The sequence below is a fragment of the Chenopodium album genome, chromosome 14 (assembly GCF_948465745.1).
Source record: "Chenopodium album chromosome 14, dcCheAlbu1.1, whole genome shotgun sequence".
In the NCBI taxonomy this organism is placed as follows: domain Eukaryota; kingdom Viridiplantae; phylum Streptophyta; class Magnoliopsida; order Caryophyllales; family Amaranthaceae; genus Chenopodium; species Chenopodium album.
The window spans coordinates 53,690,263-53,707,182 of NC_137847.1; the positions used below are offsets into that span (position 1 = coordinate 53,690,263).

Sequence of the window (16,920 nt, forward strand, 5' to 3'; positions counted from 1 at the left end):
GTCTATTGCTTTGTTTCAATATGATAAACTCAGAAGGAGAAAAAACATATGTACGGAAGTACTAATTTTGTAAGGCACAGCAAAATTTATTAGATGCAACATGTAACATAGATGTCTATTTGCACCATATCTCCTAATTTTTATTTTTGTTGGTTTAGATCAAAACTTGATAGTTTAAGGTGATGCTTCAAATCTTGTATGCATAGCATCTCAGTCATGACAGTCGCACTTTAAATCCAGCATTTGGGAATATTTGGAACATACATATATATTATAACATCATGGTTGTTTGAAAAATGAAAGTTCAAACACTACCCCATAATACTAAGACCATCTCCAATGGTGAGACTTAAGTTTTAGTATTGATATATAAAATGAGTTGTTTTTCACCTCCAATGGTGATACCATACCCACTTCTCAATTTGGCAACTCATGTAAAGTCTAATTTTTCAATGGTGAGACTCTCTAAAAATATACAAATGTCACTTTTAATTTATGGTCCACCAAATCCATTTCTTTTTTAATATCAAATATTATAAGATTAAAAAAAAAAAAGTAAAACTTAAATAAATTACAAAATATATTAGAATATTGACAAAAAGCCCACACTTTTTGTCAAATGAGACTCAAAATTGAGTATCTAAACTTAGCAACTTTCTTTTGGAATTGCTAAGTTTAGGTACTAACTTATTGGTATACATTGCAAAAAAAATACTCTTTCCCTTCTAAAAATACTCACTTGAGTCTCACTATTGAAGAGGGTCCACTCGTACTTGGTATGGGATATAATTATTTTTTCATTAGTTATAATGATGTGTTTGTATCAAAAGAAAAAAGAAAAGGAAAAAGACAACAAAATGACAAACTAAAATAAATTTCTATTAATTATGTGTTAATTAAAAAAAATGTGACTAACTAATTGTTAAATATGTTTTGAATCGGGGTATTCAATATGATGTATATATATTTTGTTCGTGGTCGTCCTTCGTGCACGTGATTGGGAAAGGTTGCCCGGTCAGAGCGAGTAGATGGGGGGTTTTATTAAGGTTTTCCTTATATTATAAAATGATCCCATTTGGTGTCTAGGTGATCAATTAAATCATACCTCAGAGAGCCTTAAATTTAAAACCAATATCTATTCTTCCTCCAGCAAATTCCGAAATTACCTTTTATTTTCATTAACTTACCAAAGACAAGTAGGATGTTATTGGGTTCACCTAAATGTATATAAAGTATTCTACGGAGTAATTTATTTTTTCTATAAAATTTTACTCCCTAATTACATATATTAATAACCAAAAAAATAGTACTTACAGAAGTACGCATGTCTATCAGTCTATACCAAAGTGATGTAAGTAATCCGTTTACTTTATCTATTCCATAACACAAATATCTATATGTAGCAAGCCACACTTTATAAGTAACCTCAGAATAAGTAACCTAGTAACCTTTATAAGTAACCCAAGCCGACTGAAAAAACCCCTGACCAACTGAGTAAACCCTATAAATAATCCATAACCGACTGAGTAACTAGGGGTGGCAATTCGGGTCAGCAGGTCGGGTTTCGGATCAAATTTCGGGTTATGCTTAGAAACAATAAAAAATAGTGTAAAACTTAATATTAATACGAAATATGAAATTTTGGTCAAATCGGATCGAATTCGGGTTGTTCGGGTTCGGGTTGGGTTTCTCTCAGTAACTTTGGGTCGGGTTCGGTCGGGTTATTGGGTTGGGTCAGAGATTGCCAGCTCTATGAGTAACTCATGTAACTAACCCCTGACTTACTGAGTAAACCCTATAAGTAATCCCTAATCGACTGAGTAAACTTTGTAAGTAACACCTTAAGTGATCCCTAACCGACTAAGTAATTCCTATAAGTAACCCCTAACCGACTAAGTAACTCCTGTCCGACTATGTAATTCCTGAATAAATAACCCCTGTCCGACTGAGTAACCCCTAAATAAGTAGCCCTGGACACACGGTATGGTCAGTCACCTAGAAAAAGCACGATTTCATATTACTGAATACTATGTTTAACTTTTTTTCTGAAGTTTGACTGTCTTGAAAGTCGAGTGTGTCAATTAGTCCGTATTAGAAGAATTAGGGCTTGTTCACTTCATCTTAATTTCAGTTCAGCTCCAATCAGTTTAGTTCAGCTCCTAATTTCCTTCTCTCATATAATATTCATTTCATCTCAGTTCGGTTCAGCTTAGTTCAGTAAATGTGAACAGACCTTTGGTTAGGGCTGTTCATTGGTCCAAGACCGGATCGGACCGAAAATTAGAATTTTAAGAATCGCAGACCGGATCGATTAAGCTAGGACCAAACCCGGACTGGATAAAAAGAATCGGTCCAAAATCCGGACCGGATCTCTAGCTTTGGACCGATTTAAGAACTTTTTAAAAAGAATTCTAATTTTTCATTAATTTTATGGAGAACTCGAAAAAAGTAAAGGAAAATCTACACTTTAACGTCTTTTTTTTTTTTTGTATATTTAGTATAAAAAAGCTCATAAATTTAAAGTTTTCTAAGCTTATTAAGGATAATCTTACGCATTATTAAAGGTTTCACGCATATTTTTAATAAAAAAATTGGTCCGATTCAAGATCGGTTTTTATAGGGTTTTGGAGCGAACCAAAGACCGGAAAAATAATTTCTAGACCCGAAAATCGGACCGATTAATTCAATCCGGTCCGGTCCATTTTTTCGGTCTGCACCGATTTATGAACACCTCTACCCTTGGTAGTTGAAATTAGGGGTGAGCATGGGATGGGTACCCGTATCATTAGTACTAACGGTTTGGGTACCCGATAACCAAAACCCCTAAAAGTGATATCCATAACCCGAACCGATAAGTTCAGTGTAACACCCCCAAATTTCCCTCTACGGAAATACTAGTATAATACGTATAACTATATCGTAGAGATAGACTTAGGCGTATTACCGCCGCATGATTACGCAAGGCTACTCAAACTTACTAAATAAACCAATACTTTGCAGCGGAAACTTCAAAACTCTTCTTTATTTAATAATAGACTAAAAATAGTAACCATTGTCATGAGTACTCAAAAATAAATACAAGAACCAACATATCCTAATCTAGGTGAACCATTCACGGGACTCCAAATGCTCATTTATGACTTCACCTGAAATTAGTCAACACTGCTTACCATTAAGGTAAACTGGGCGAACCAAAACAAAATAAGAAATACGGATTAGCAAAATATGCTAAGTACGATAAGTGTGAGATAATTAAACTCAATTTATTCATAAACATGCTTTCGAAATCAATTCCATCCATTCTAATAATTAAATCAATAATTCCAACTCAAAATTCCAAAACCAATCTCAATAACCAATATTAATATCCAATAAATTCAATTCCACTTATTTCAAAACCAATTCCAATTATTCAAAAACCAATTCCAATTATTCCTCTCCCAAATGTGCACACCCCCCAAGCTAGTCTCCTTATGTTACAAGGCTATTCTTGAGGAAAGACTTGGTCATACAAAGTCCAAAGTCTTATCACATAAACCAAATCCGCATAGTGGGATTACTAACATGCTTTAAAGCTTTAATAATAATATTTCAATAAATCCTCTTTAAATCCAATACTTTCAACTTTTAATATTCCAAAACTTCTTTTTATTAAATTCAACATGCTTTCAAAATAAAACCCTTTTAAACATGAATAATAATTAATTCATTTAAAACATGATATAAAATCAATACTCCAATTTATTTATTAAAACCAATTTATTTAAACATACTTTTATTTCATAATCATAATTCGATTCAATTTAATGCAATCATCACAAGAAAATCATTTAAACATGCTCATTCAAATCAATCTTTTTCAAGGTATTTAACCACTTAACGTACATTGATCCTTGCTTAGCAAAATCACACACAAAGAACCTCAAGAATCTTGATCGAACACCCTTCAAATAAATATAACCTTAATCAATATAAGGTTAACAAGTAATCACAATTATTAAATTAAAGACCCCAACTATATGTACATGAACCTTTTAAATTAATTTTCATAAACATCATTGAAAATATGATTTTATATAATTAAAACTACTCATAATAATTTTTATAAATCCCCCATAATAATAATAATTGAATAAAAGAAGAGAAGAAGAAAAGATAAGGAACTAAGGAAAAGAGAAAAATTGAATTTGCGTTGGAAAGAACAGGCAGAACTTGCAGTGGCTGTAACTCCTTTGATATAACTCCGACCGGATTTTTCGAGAGGAATAATCTTCTGTGAAACGTCAATACCCCAAAAACTGACCAAAAGTGCACAAAAATTGGCTTCAAAGATAAACGGGATGATCTGTGTAAAAAGAGGAGAAGAAAAGAAGAGAATTGGTGTGAAGAATGTGAGAGATATGGAGAGGTATTTATAGGCCAGCTCATGCAAGAATTATAGCAAGAGAATGTGGGAAGAATTATGACAAGTAGGGTTTAAGAGATTACTTGGAGAAGTGAGTAGAAGAATTAAGGAAAGTTTGGATATTAAGGTGATTGTGTATAATTGAATATGGAATGTATGTATGTCATGAAAAATAATAAGGAAATTGGAATTACTTGGGGAATAATTAAGAAGAATGAATGGCAAGAAAATATGATGATTAGATATTAAAAAGATGGAGAAATAGAATTAAGGAAAATAAGAGATTTTGGGAGATAATTAAAAATACAATTTTACCAAATAAATTCCCCCAAAATAATTCAAAAGGGCCGAAAAAATTGAGCTTACCATAGCTCAAATTTTCGGATTCCTCTAGATATATTTAGGAAGATTTTGCTCGGTTTTTAAGGAATAAAATAATTGTATAAATAATATAGAATAAATAAATAATTAATTAATTAATTAAATACCAATTATTCACCAATAAATAACCAAGAAAAATCAGATTTTCCATACATGGAAAATCTGAAATCCCTAGCTAATTATTGGGAATTTTCGGCCATATTAAATAATTAATAAAATATTAATTTTCTTTAATTAAAATATTCAAAATATGTAAATAATCCAATTTTTAAAATAAGATAAATGGATAATAAATCTTATCCAAAATAATGATTAGTTTTCAAAATACTTTTGGCGCCAAAATTCAAATATTATTTTGGCTCCAAATAATAAATTTACTAAAATACCCTTTTTATAAAATAATTCCTAATTAATTAATTAGAAAATACGTATGAAAATACGGGGTATTACATTTCGGTACCCGATAACAAATGCTTATCGGATCGGATCGGGTAACCGTTAATTTTAAAATAATAACCAATAACCAATACTTGATAACAAATTATCGGAACGGATACTCGAACCATTATAGTTATAGGAGCGGGTATCCTAATTTTCGAAATGGTTACGAATCGATTTTTTAAATTTTCGATTTTTCGGGTAGTTTTTGCTCGGCCCTAGAACTTGAAACTCTTGAAAGTCAAAAGGTGAGGTTTGGGACTTTGGGGATCGGTTGTCAAATTATTTTTTAAGAAAGGGGAGTCCCGCCCCGCCTGAGATAAATAAACATTCCCACCCTTCACCGGCGACTAGAACCTTATTAGGGGGTCAACAACTCCGGATCAATTCCAGATTTCAATCATTATTTAAAGGTATTATTCTCTTAAAATCTTCATTTTTTTGCAAATTAGAATCCTTCCATTTTCACAAGTTATTGTGATTATTTTGTCAAAATACTCTCAAATTACGCAACCTTGTATAATTTCATCAGAGTTGATGTTGATTATTGATAATTTTTTTGGGATTTGTGTATTTTCTTTCAATTTCTTGTATTAGTTTGATTAGAATAACATCCATAGCTCCGTTATCCTCGATTTTGTTTTAGTTTTTTCGAAGTGTTTATTATTTAGGGATTGCAATTGAACGATGTCGATTACTGGGCGAACATTTGTATTTGATTCTTTAATTTGATGCTAATTTATCGTATTTAATTCGTCTCAAAGTATCAAAACTTGTCAAGGTCTTATCTTGGAATATGTACTATCTGGAAGAAAGATGTTATATTGGATGAGTTTGGTCTATGGTTGAATTTATATTTGTATGCAATAGAAATTTAAAATAGTGTAAACTTAGTGAAATTAAAATGGTTTTATTTTATCATGAAATATTTGTTAGCCAAAAGTGAACCAATCCCTTAATTAAAGTCCAACTTATCTAAGGAAGCGAGCATAAACTAAACCAAGCTAATCCTTATTGCGCGTGATTGTTTCGGTGTTGGAATACTTTGACCTGTAATTTTTCTAGTGTTTATTGTATTCCTCTGTGGATAATGAATTATACAAGGAATGATAGATGTTCTTCATGAAGGATATGTTTAGATTCTGGGGAGGATTCCTTATGTGAGTGGGTGACTTTATACAATTTCAGAGGTTGGATCATCTTACTCAATTTACACAATTACACACCCTTGGACATGATGTGTTTGTATTGGCTCGCTAAGGATTGTCTATTTTGTACTCGTGTTTTTTACTTTCTAAGCTGAAGTATTGACAGCCCAGTGCCGTATAGATGAACTAGGATGAGTTGTTTGAGATGTCAGGGAAGGAAAGACGATCTTTAACGTGAGAAAACATAGGCCAAAAGAAGGAAATGCATAAAAATAGGTATTTTTTATTAGATGCAGTAACATATGTAAAAATAGGGAAAGTAATTGGGGAAGAAAAAAGTATGCTAAGAAGGCCTAAGAGTGTCGAAAAAGGTTCTTTCTGTGTTGTTATTAAATATGCTACATACACATTATATCATTTTGGCCTCTAGGTTCAGATATTCGAAATCACGTCTTATGGTCCTTTTAACTTTATTTCATTTTGTTGACCCTCTTCTATGTGGGATAGATATGCATGTTTTCTTTCCTCACTATCCTCATTTGTAACACACTTGTAGTCTCAACATGTTTCCTTTTGAGAGTCATTATGATTGGTTTTTGAGCTGGCTTAGTTGATATTTGGGTTCTGATGTCATCTTCCCATCTATCAACTTGTAAGTGTTCTTTTTTTTTTCAAAGGAATGGTACCTAAGAAATTAGGACAATCTTCTCTCAAGAGTGTAGATCAGCTTGTAAGTGTTGATGATACATAACATAAAGAGGGCATTTATTTATAGTCTTGAAGTGTATGAACATTACTTTTTCTGGCAGATTGTTATAGGCTTTTAGGTCATCTATAGGTCAATTCTTTGAAGCACCAACTTGGTTTGCAAGGATGACAATTTGGAAAAGCATTGTATGTTGACATTAAGATGTTTTGCCGAAGGATCAATCTTTCATACTTCGTATAAACTATTGCTTTACTGGTTGGGACTTGGGATTGTATTTTTTAGTATTATGTCTAAGGTGTAGGTGTTTACCTGGGGGCTAAGTGCATAAACGGTCTCTTGGTTTGATTTGTTTCATCCTTATTGAGTGTATGTGGCATAATTTTTGTTCCTCATACTCTAATAAATATGTTACTGAGAATCTGCCTATTGCTTACTTGCATTGGAAATGATTTTATTTATGGATTATTTTCCAGCATCTAACTTTGTATTACTCTTTACAGGGGATAAATGGCTTCTACTTTCCGTGCTTTTTTGAACAGTCCTGTGGGTCCTAAAACAACTCATTTTTGGGGCCCTGTTGCCAACTGGGGATTTGTTGTTGCTGTATGCTTCTTTACTTGAAAACATATAAATTACTTTTGTTGACTAGATTTTGCAACTTATCATCTGTGTTTCTGATGGAGTTGACAGGGGCTTGTGGACATGAATAAACCTCCTGAAATGATATCTGGCAACATGAGTGCAGGTTCATATTTGTTGTTGCAAAGCAAGTCTACGCTTTTAAGCATGCTTTGATAGACAACTGATCAACACTGTTTGTTGGTGTTTCAGCAATGTGCGTTTATTCAGGATTATTCATGAGGTTTGCATGGATGGTTCAGCCTCGTAACTACCTACTTCTAGCTTGTCATGCTTCAAATGAGACTGTTCAACTATACCAATTTTCCCGGTGGGCAAGGGCTAATGGGTAAGGGTTTTGAAGAATTTCGTTGTTTTATAACTCTATGTTTACCATGTTCGACTTCGATTGTAAATGCTTGCTTTTTTTATTTTAGCTGTGTGTTTTCCAACCTGCCTCCTCAGTTGCCCTCTTTTAATCTTCTATATCCCATTTTTTAAGAAGAGGGAATAGGTTGTGGGAATTAGACTGATTTAGTGAATATATGTGAAACATTAGTAGGCTCAAAAACACATTATTGCCCAGTTTTTGATAAAAAGTCAATGTACCTGAGGTGGGTTGGGGAGTCTAACCAATCTCCTGCTTTCCCCAATAGCTCAGAACTTTAGAAGTTAGAAGTCCAGTTGAAAATTGTGGTATGATCTATATGAAAAGTTCAGTTGAAAAACAGATTCAGTCTCATATTATTTCCTATCAGTCTAGGGAGTCATTGAATTTGTAAGTAGCAACATTTCAATGGCTATGATTTTGGACCTAGATTGTTAGACTTGAAAGTTCATCCCCTTGGTGTTGGAAGCTCTAATCAAAGGTGTGGATTGCTCATTGTTTTAGCTCGATTTTAGGAAATGCAAACCACATCAAAAGTACAATTAGTTAACTAATAAAGTATGCCCAATTAATTCAGATCGGCCAAATTTTGTGATATGGAGTATCTACTTGGGTCTTGACCGGTTGACCAAACTGTAGTAAAGGACGGAGTACTTGTTTTTAGTAACCTCTTGATCATAAAGAGGGATCGCATAAAGAGTGGATATATTATAGTGGGGGTTTTTGTATACGGTCTTGAAATTGCTAGATAATTTATAAGCTGAAACTATCTCCGAATATAAAGATATCCTGACTGGGAGATCTTAAGAATTAACACTCGTCTTATGAATATGGGAAAATTTTAGAAAAATAACTGGTCATTATTTTTGACTTACATTTATACTGAACGTGCCAGCTCTAGGGCCACCAGCAGTGGACAGTGGTTACATGTCAATTTGTTATATTTCTCCTTTTTCTTGGTTCAATACTTCAATCTTATATATTGTTGATCTATTGTGCTAGGTACTTGTCACAAAAGAAAGACGAAGATACACCATCACAGTGATTTATCGGATTTGCTGATCTTCATTTGGCACTTTTGTTGCATTATGTATAAGTGACTGAATCATACGTTTGTACACCACCTTATCACACATTGAAGAAAGACTATGCTCACAATTCACAAATTTTCAACTTTGGCAACACATACTTGCTGTTTACTCTTGAACCGTGCAGCTTTTCTAACATGTTTGATATAGTTGAAATGTTCAGAATGTTTTGGTCATACCCTTGCTCTTTTTTTCTTTTTAACTGTGTTATATTTTCGGCCTAAATTGGTTGATGGCAATTACCTTCCTCTACTAGAATTATGAGAGTACCTTTGCTATCATACTTATTACGAAGTACATAATAGCCACTTAGAGGAAAACTCTTAAGGGGACTCATTTATAGTAGGTTTCGCACAAGATAACGCATTACAAGGGTAACTTATTCTTGTGTTTGTTATTATACAGAGCACTCACACTGCTAGTCCTGCTCTGTACATTCTCCTTCTGTTATAATTTTTTTTCCTTAAAAAAATCATTTGAATCTAAAATCCAATAAAATCATAAAATTAAAATCTGATTTACAAACATAAAATTCATCACAATATTATGAAGTAGTCAAAACAAACAAATCACATCTTTACATTTTTTTCAACAAAATCACTTAGAAAATCAAGGTCAAAATTGGGGTAAACTCATAATAAAGGAAAATTGGATTTAATAAATTATTGAATTAAAAAAAAAAATCATTTTACATACCAAATCTTAAAACAAATCGAATTCATATTGCAATTTCATGGTTCATATTGCAATCTGAAAAAAAAATTCATGGGTATTGAAGGAGGAAGAAAGTGAATCTAGGAACAGGTTGCAAAAAGAGGGAAACATAGAAAATGGGTAAATCAATATAGAAATACAAACACAAAAATTGAATTTATGATCCAAAAAAAAATGAATTTAATATATTTTTTTATTATTGAAATACAAACACGAAAATTAGAAGGAAAAAAAAAAGGAAAAACTATGATTTCAAATCAAAGATCAGAGGATGATTGATTTCCCCCCCCCCCCCCCCAAAAAAAAAAAAAAAAAAAAAAAAAAAACAGGAGTTCAATTGAAATTAAAAACAAAATTGAATACCTAATTAAAAAACAATGAATAATTTATTTGGATTTGGAAGATTGCATGCAGATTAATGTCATGGAGGAAAGAAGGTTGGAGTAAATTTCAATGAAAATGATGAACGGTAAAAGGAGGAAAGAAAGAGATGAAAAATAGGTTGGGCTTTATTAGTGGGTGAATTGTTACACTAGGGGGAGTGTGGGTAATGTATTACCCTCAAAATGGGTAGTTGGTATACACTACACCCTAGTGTAGGTACCACAACCTACACCCCCATCAAAACACATCGTTTCACATGTTTCCCCTACCCCTACAAATCAGTAACTGCTCCCACTCACATATATATATATATTAAAAAAAAAAATCCATTTCAAATCATTTTCTCTCTCTAAAAACCATCTTCTTCATTTCTCTAGAGTTTCTCTCTCATCACACCGTCGAATCGGACGAAATTCGCTTCAAATTATTGCAAAATTGCTTCAAAACACTACATAATTGCTTCAAATGTCTAATATTCGAGATGAAATTAAACAATCGAAGCAACATTTTGATAAAGAGTAAGTAATTTTGTTCATTTTACTTGCGATTTTAGTACAATTTTTTGTATGAAACCTAATTTTGGTTCATTTTCTTGTGATTGTAGAGTGATTTTGGAAAAAAACACTTTAGAGAAGAACATGCAAGAAGAATCTGGAAAAACGGAGCAAAATGTGTCCAAAGAGTAAGTAATTTTGTTCATTTTCTTGCGATGAAAATTATAGAGCGAATTTATATGTGAAACCTAATTTTTGTTCAATTTTTTGCAATTATAGTATGACTTTGGAGAAGAACACTTCAGAGACGAGTAAATCAGTGAAAAATTCTGAAGAAATGTATGTACCCTAATTTTTGTTCATTTTTGATCAATTTTTTGTTCAATTTTATGTATGAACCCTAATTTTTGTTCATATTATTGCGATTGTAGTAAAATTTTACTGAAAATTAACAAATCAATTAAAACATTAACAATTTCTTAAATAAAACAGAGACGATGAAGATGATGATGTACCTCTTCAGTCAAGACTAGAAAAATTGAAAAAATGAACAATTCTACAATTCCGAGGTAATATATGAACATATACTGAATTATAAATGTTCATTTGTATATTTGAATATATTTGACTTTATATTTCTTTATATGCCAAAATAAAAAATGTTCATTTTTATGATACGTTATGCACATTTATGAAATGCATAAATATTCATTCATGTGAGTTGAGAAACTGACTTATGCATACTATGAAATCTTTTGATCATATATGAAATTCATAATGTTCATTTACATATATAGTAATGTAAATCAATGTAAGTATTATACTATAATCTTAGCAATTTTTATTGAAGAACTAATAAATTAAATCTGTACATTCTTCAGTTTTGTTTGCAGAGCGAAGGAAACCGTTTCAGAGAAGAGAAACAAATATTATAGTTCGTAGTTATTTTTTTTATTATTATTGTTTCTTTAATTTTTTTTATTTTTATGAATGTTCATTTTCATTTTGTAAAATGTTCATTTATATGTTAGTATAACGTCATTCACATTTTAATAGATGATAAATGTTAATTTACGTATTGATAAATGTGCATTTTCATTATATACAAATGTTAATTTACGTATTGATAAATGTTCATTTTCGTTCTTATTCATGATCAACAAGTAAATGCATTAATTTTAAAATGAATATGTGCATATATTTAAAAGTTCATTTTTATACTACTAATTAAAGCACCCAATTATATCATGAATTAGTTATTTTAACAAATTTAATAAGGAATTTCAATAAGAGTGTGTGCTATGTTGTAGTTTTCATGGAAATGATTTTTACAATTACAATAAGGAGTGTGTGTCGTGCTACCTTCAAAAATTTTCAATAACAAGTACAAAATTATAAATTTTATACATTTTTCATCTATAATAATGCTCCTTAATTAAATGTTCAATTATAAATAATTGTATGTTCATTTACAACTATTAATAAAATATGTTCAGTTTTGAAATATTATATGTTCAAAATGACGTCACTTGGGGAGGGGGGTGTAGGTAGCAGAAGCTACACTGGGGTGTAGTGTAAAATTATGGGAGGAACTTTTATTGGGCTAATTGATTAACCTCATTCCAGGCGGGCCCTTTAAGTCCATACTCATTACCCCATTAATTTTTACAGCCCAGTACCCTCAATCCAGGCGGGCCTTTAGATCCGAATAATGTCACTTTGATTTGATTCACTTAAATCCAAAGTTCATCCATTAAAAAAAATGAATTATTTGCTTGATTTAATTTGAATTTAATTTAAACCTAGGAGGAATGTATTAGACACGAGTCATGAGTATTGAGTACTCTTAGACCCTATTCTCTTCACCTTAAAAAAATAATATTAAGTAAAAATAGTTTCAGTTTAGTAAAATTAATTTCAGTTCAGTAAAAATAATTTCAATTCAGTAGAATTTAAGTTTTCTTAAAGAAGAATTATAACAGAAAATCAGTAAAAATAATTTCAGTTCGGCAAAAATAATTTCAGTTCGGAAAAATTAATTTAAGTTCAGTAAAAATAATTTAAGTTCAGCAAATATAATTTTGTTTCAGTAAAAATAATTTCAGTTCAGCAAAAATAAGGTGAAGAGAACGAGGCCTTAATTAGGCCTGATTCACTCCACCCTATTTTTGTTGAACTGAAATTATCTTTACTAATTTCCTATTATAATATTTTTGAAAGTTATCAATTTTAACAGAATTAATTTTTTTTTTTAATTTACAAAAACTGAATTTATTTTTACTAAAATATATATATATTTTTTTTAATAAATACTCGGGAATACTTGTATTATTTTTCTAAAGTAGATTGAAGAAGACCTTAGCTTTGCAAACAAAACGCTTTGAGACTTGAGAGGTAAAAAAATTTCCTCCTACGTTGGGAGCCGCTGTACAACTACTCACTCGGACTGTTCACAAGGAGCCGCCCCCACTCCTCACTCTCTCCTCCACTGAATTCTCCATTGACGCGGCTTGTGAGCTTTTATTCCTCCATTGGAGCAGCTTTTGAGGTAATATGTTTTTCTGTTTCAATCATCGAATATCAATTTACGCGATCTAGGGTTTATCGCTAATTTACTTCAATTTAGGGTTCTTCTAAGGTGGATTATTAAACTATTGCTTTATTATTCAATCACTGAAAGATTATCACAATGCTAGTTTTTTTTTTGCTATTCATATTATTAAGAGAGAAGCAATTTAATTTAACAATTGAATCCAATTTGGTTGCTAATGTGTTGTAGAACCCTTTAATTTTAGGACAGAATTATGAAAATGGAGTTTTTTAAGATTATTTCTTGATCCCATTAGCTTATTTCTGGTTTATACTAAGTGATTTGTTGATTCAAGTTTGAATCTTTTTAATGAGGATTTGTCTGTTTTTTGGAATGTGGAGTGAAAAACAGAAAACTAATCAATTTTCCTAAGTTTACGAACAAGAATAAACCAATAGCCTTTATTATTCATACAATCTCCTTGAACATCTTTTTTAGTGTTACCCCAATAGAGCTTAGGTGAAGCATAATAATTTTCATTTTCAAATATTTCTATGATGATCATTTATGGAATGGGAAGAAAACTAAGCACTTACATTTGATTACTCTATGTTTGTATAATATTTAAGCGAGAAAAGAAGGAAGGAAGAGTGAAAGTTTTATTTGGTATTTCAAAGTTAGAGCAAATTGCATTGTAATCTTTCTTCAATCTCTCCTCACATCACATCAAATCAACTAAACTTCTTTTTTCTGTTTTTTCAAACTCTTTCAAGTCTAAGTGTGCAAGAGAAGAAACTGTTTTGTTCAGGATGTATTTGTTTAGGATTGACAAAGGGGTAGAGATGATGGTGAATCGGATGTATTTGTTCAGGATTGGCAAAGAGTTTTGTGTCATTGGCTCTCCATGCTTATCATTTCCACTCTTTTCTACTGTATGCTTTGTCTTATACTAGCTTTGTGACTAGATTGAGGATAAGGTCGTGTTACTTGCATTAGGAAACTTATATACTCACTCCTTAACTCGTTGGATATGAACATTGAAGACTTAGACTTTTTTGTGTGTAACATTAAGGATACTGAGCTGCAGTCCTTGTGGAATGAAAGTTTTTTGTAATGTTAAGGGAGGGATGTGATAAATTTACTCCAGTCTTTAGCGATTTGCCTTGCTTTTGGTCTTTTGGAGTTTGGATCTTTATTGTGTGAAAGCTATTTCGTTGTTCACATGCTGGCTAACGTAAAAGTTGTTGGACCTTCTGAGTGCCAAGATTGTCAAGTTTAGTTTCCCTTTTATAGGCTGACTTTTGATGTGCTACCCTTTATTTCGCTGAGATCGAATTTGTTCGGGCCTTGGGGTGAGGCGGGGGGGGGGGGGGGGGGGGGGGGAGGGGTTATTGTTATAATTAGCCTAAGATAAAATGACAAATACTTTCTCATTCTTCTTTGAACTTATTTTTTTGTGATCTTTACACTAGGATACCTGAAAGGCTCTTGTGGAACTATGGAATTTAATATGGAAATATAGTGAGCTGGGAAATATTTTTGGGTTTATGATATGATTGAAACTTAAGTGATTCCTTTGCAGTTTATATATATACCACGAATATGCTTTAAAGGCCTGTCAGGTTTTCATTGTGCCAGAGGTCAAGAGAATTCATTAGTAAGTCGTTTAAGGTTTGCTGTGAAGGCAGCGATTTGTTGGAAAGCCTAAATGATCAGAATTGCCTGAGGATCATTTCTGGAAAGTGCGGAGTTGTCTTAAATTTTGGGTTGTACGCAGATTCATCCTTGTTAAGAAGAACCAACCTATTTATCCAAGCTCCCTTCCCAGACTACACCAATGGCCTCTGGTTGAAAATTTTGTACTCTAGATAATTTGTTTGCTTATCTTGGCATTATTTTTGCTATTAATTTTTCACCTGTAACGATATTCAAGCTATAAAATCTCAATATAGCTATTTTGGGGAAAGTGCTACGATAATTATGCTAATTTGGTGTTTGGGGGAAGTTGTGAAGTTTTTGAGAAGTGATCTCATCACAGGCTCTGTTCACAGTTCACTAATTTGAAAGCAAAGCTTCATGTTTTTTTTGTTGATAGTTATATGTGGAAATGATATATCTTTATAGCTGTATGGTGTGCTTATACTTACTGTATACTGTATCAATTGTTCTGCAATTTGTAAAGCAGGCTAAGCCATGAGTACAAAGATCCGTGTAGTGGTTAGCTCTTTTGGCCGTCCATTTTTGGAAAGCCTTCCACCTCATACACGGAAGATTTCACTGCCTGAAACTAGAGTATTATATACTGTTCTACGGTCACCTCACATTGACAAAAAGTCCCGAGAACAATTTGAGACAAGGGTCCAGAAATGTGTACTGGACATAAAAGCTGAGAGGCATGAATTGCGCCACAAGCTGTTTTGGTTAGCACGTCATCGTATGTTTGGAGGTCAAATGGAAGTCCAAGTGTTTTCTAAGACTCGTCTAGACCCTAAGCTTTTGCCTCTCCCGCAAAGAAAGCCTTAGTATCTTTTCTGCTGCCATCTCAGTGTATGGAGCTCTCAATTTTATTGGTTAAATTCTTGATTTCAGATCTCTTTGTAGCTTTTGTTGAGACCAAATTGTTCCAACTACCTGTTTAAGGAAGCTTCTTTTTTTGGTTTCTTGTTATACTTCAGCAAATAATTCTTGCACTTGTCAGACGCTTGTGTCGTTAAAGTCTTATGAATGGTTATTAGAATTCTGTACATCAGTGGAGTTTACCTATAAGTTGAAGGTAAATTTTTGCCAAATTCTGGCTATGAAATCTCTCATGGATGTACTGGTTGATCAATCTTTAGCCATGAGAAAATTTTACAGGCTTGTTATTAGAGAGCAAGTTTGTCGATGTATTGGAAAACGGTTTTGTTACCCCTTCTGCTGTTCTTTGGGACAATGATGATCAGATCATGTAATGAAGTCTCGTTGCTTTAATAGTTGTATTTTCTTCAGGTCATCAATTTACTGAATCTAAGCAGAAATCAACTGTATGCAGATGGGAAAATTAGTTGGATCGGATTATGCAGTTTTCTGTTAGCAAGACTTGCAATGTAATTTTATTAGCATGGTATACGAAGTATTTGTTTACTCTTTAGATTATGTATGCTAGAACTTAAGCAGGAGTAATGATATTTACTTAGACTCTTTGAGACTTGGAGTACTAAATTATAATTCCCTCTGTCACAAAATAACTGACATAGTCAAAAATCTTTAACAGAATTCATATCATAATCCAATGTTATTGTATCAAACATGCATGATATATGCCGATAAAGGTAACAATAAAATACATATGACTAAACGCCATGTCTATCACGAACCCACTGCCCATTCCATACTAGTTTACATCAATCTTCTCAATTCACCAAATAATAATTAGATTTAAATTATAGTTGAGATGATTAGATTTAAATTCATACTTACCCAATAACTTTCAAAATGATAATTTTTTTAAACTACAAATGCAACCCAAAATTTTAAAAAATTACAACACGAGAAAAAAAAAAGCCATGAACGACGTCGTTTACATGAGTTCATCCTTAAAAAAAAAAAATGAAAAATACAGTAAAAATGAAGTAAACAGTGGC

At 32.1% G+C, this 16,920-nt stretch overlaps 1 protein-coding gene across 2 annotated transcripts; it reads left to right on the forward strand.

Moving 5' to 3' along the window:
- Nucleotides 1-5,481: 5,481 nt before the first annotated feature.
- Nucleotides 5,482-9,433, forward strand: LOC145579600 (mitochondrial pyruvate carrier 1-like). Of its 2 annotated transcripts, none has more exons than XM_081636836.1 (5): nucleotides 5,482-5,637; nucleotides 7,582-7,684; nucleotides 7,772-7,826; nucleotides 7,913-8,048; nucleotides 9,090-9,433. In XM_081636836.1, exons 2-5 carry the CDS (start codon nucleotides 7,589-7,591, stop codon nucleotides 9,130-9,132), a joined length of 330 nt encoding a protein of 109 aa, XP_081492962.1. In that variant the 5' UTR covers nucleotides 5,482-5,637; nucleotides 7,582-7,588; the 3' UTR covers nucleotides 9,133-9,433. The 2 variants fall into 2 exon arrangements, with proteins under 2 accessions (XP_081492962.1, XP_081492961.1); XM_081636835.1 differs by lacking the exon at nucleotides 5,482-5,637 and adding an exon at nucleotides 6,336-6,414.
- The last annotated feature ends 7,487 nt before the right edge of the window (nucleotides 9,434-16,920 follow it).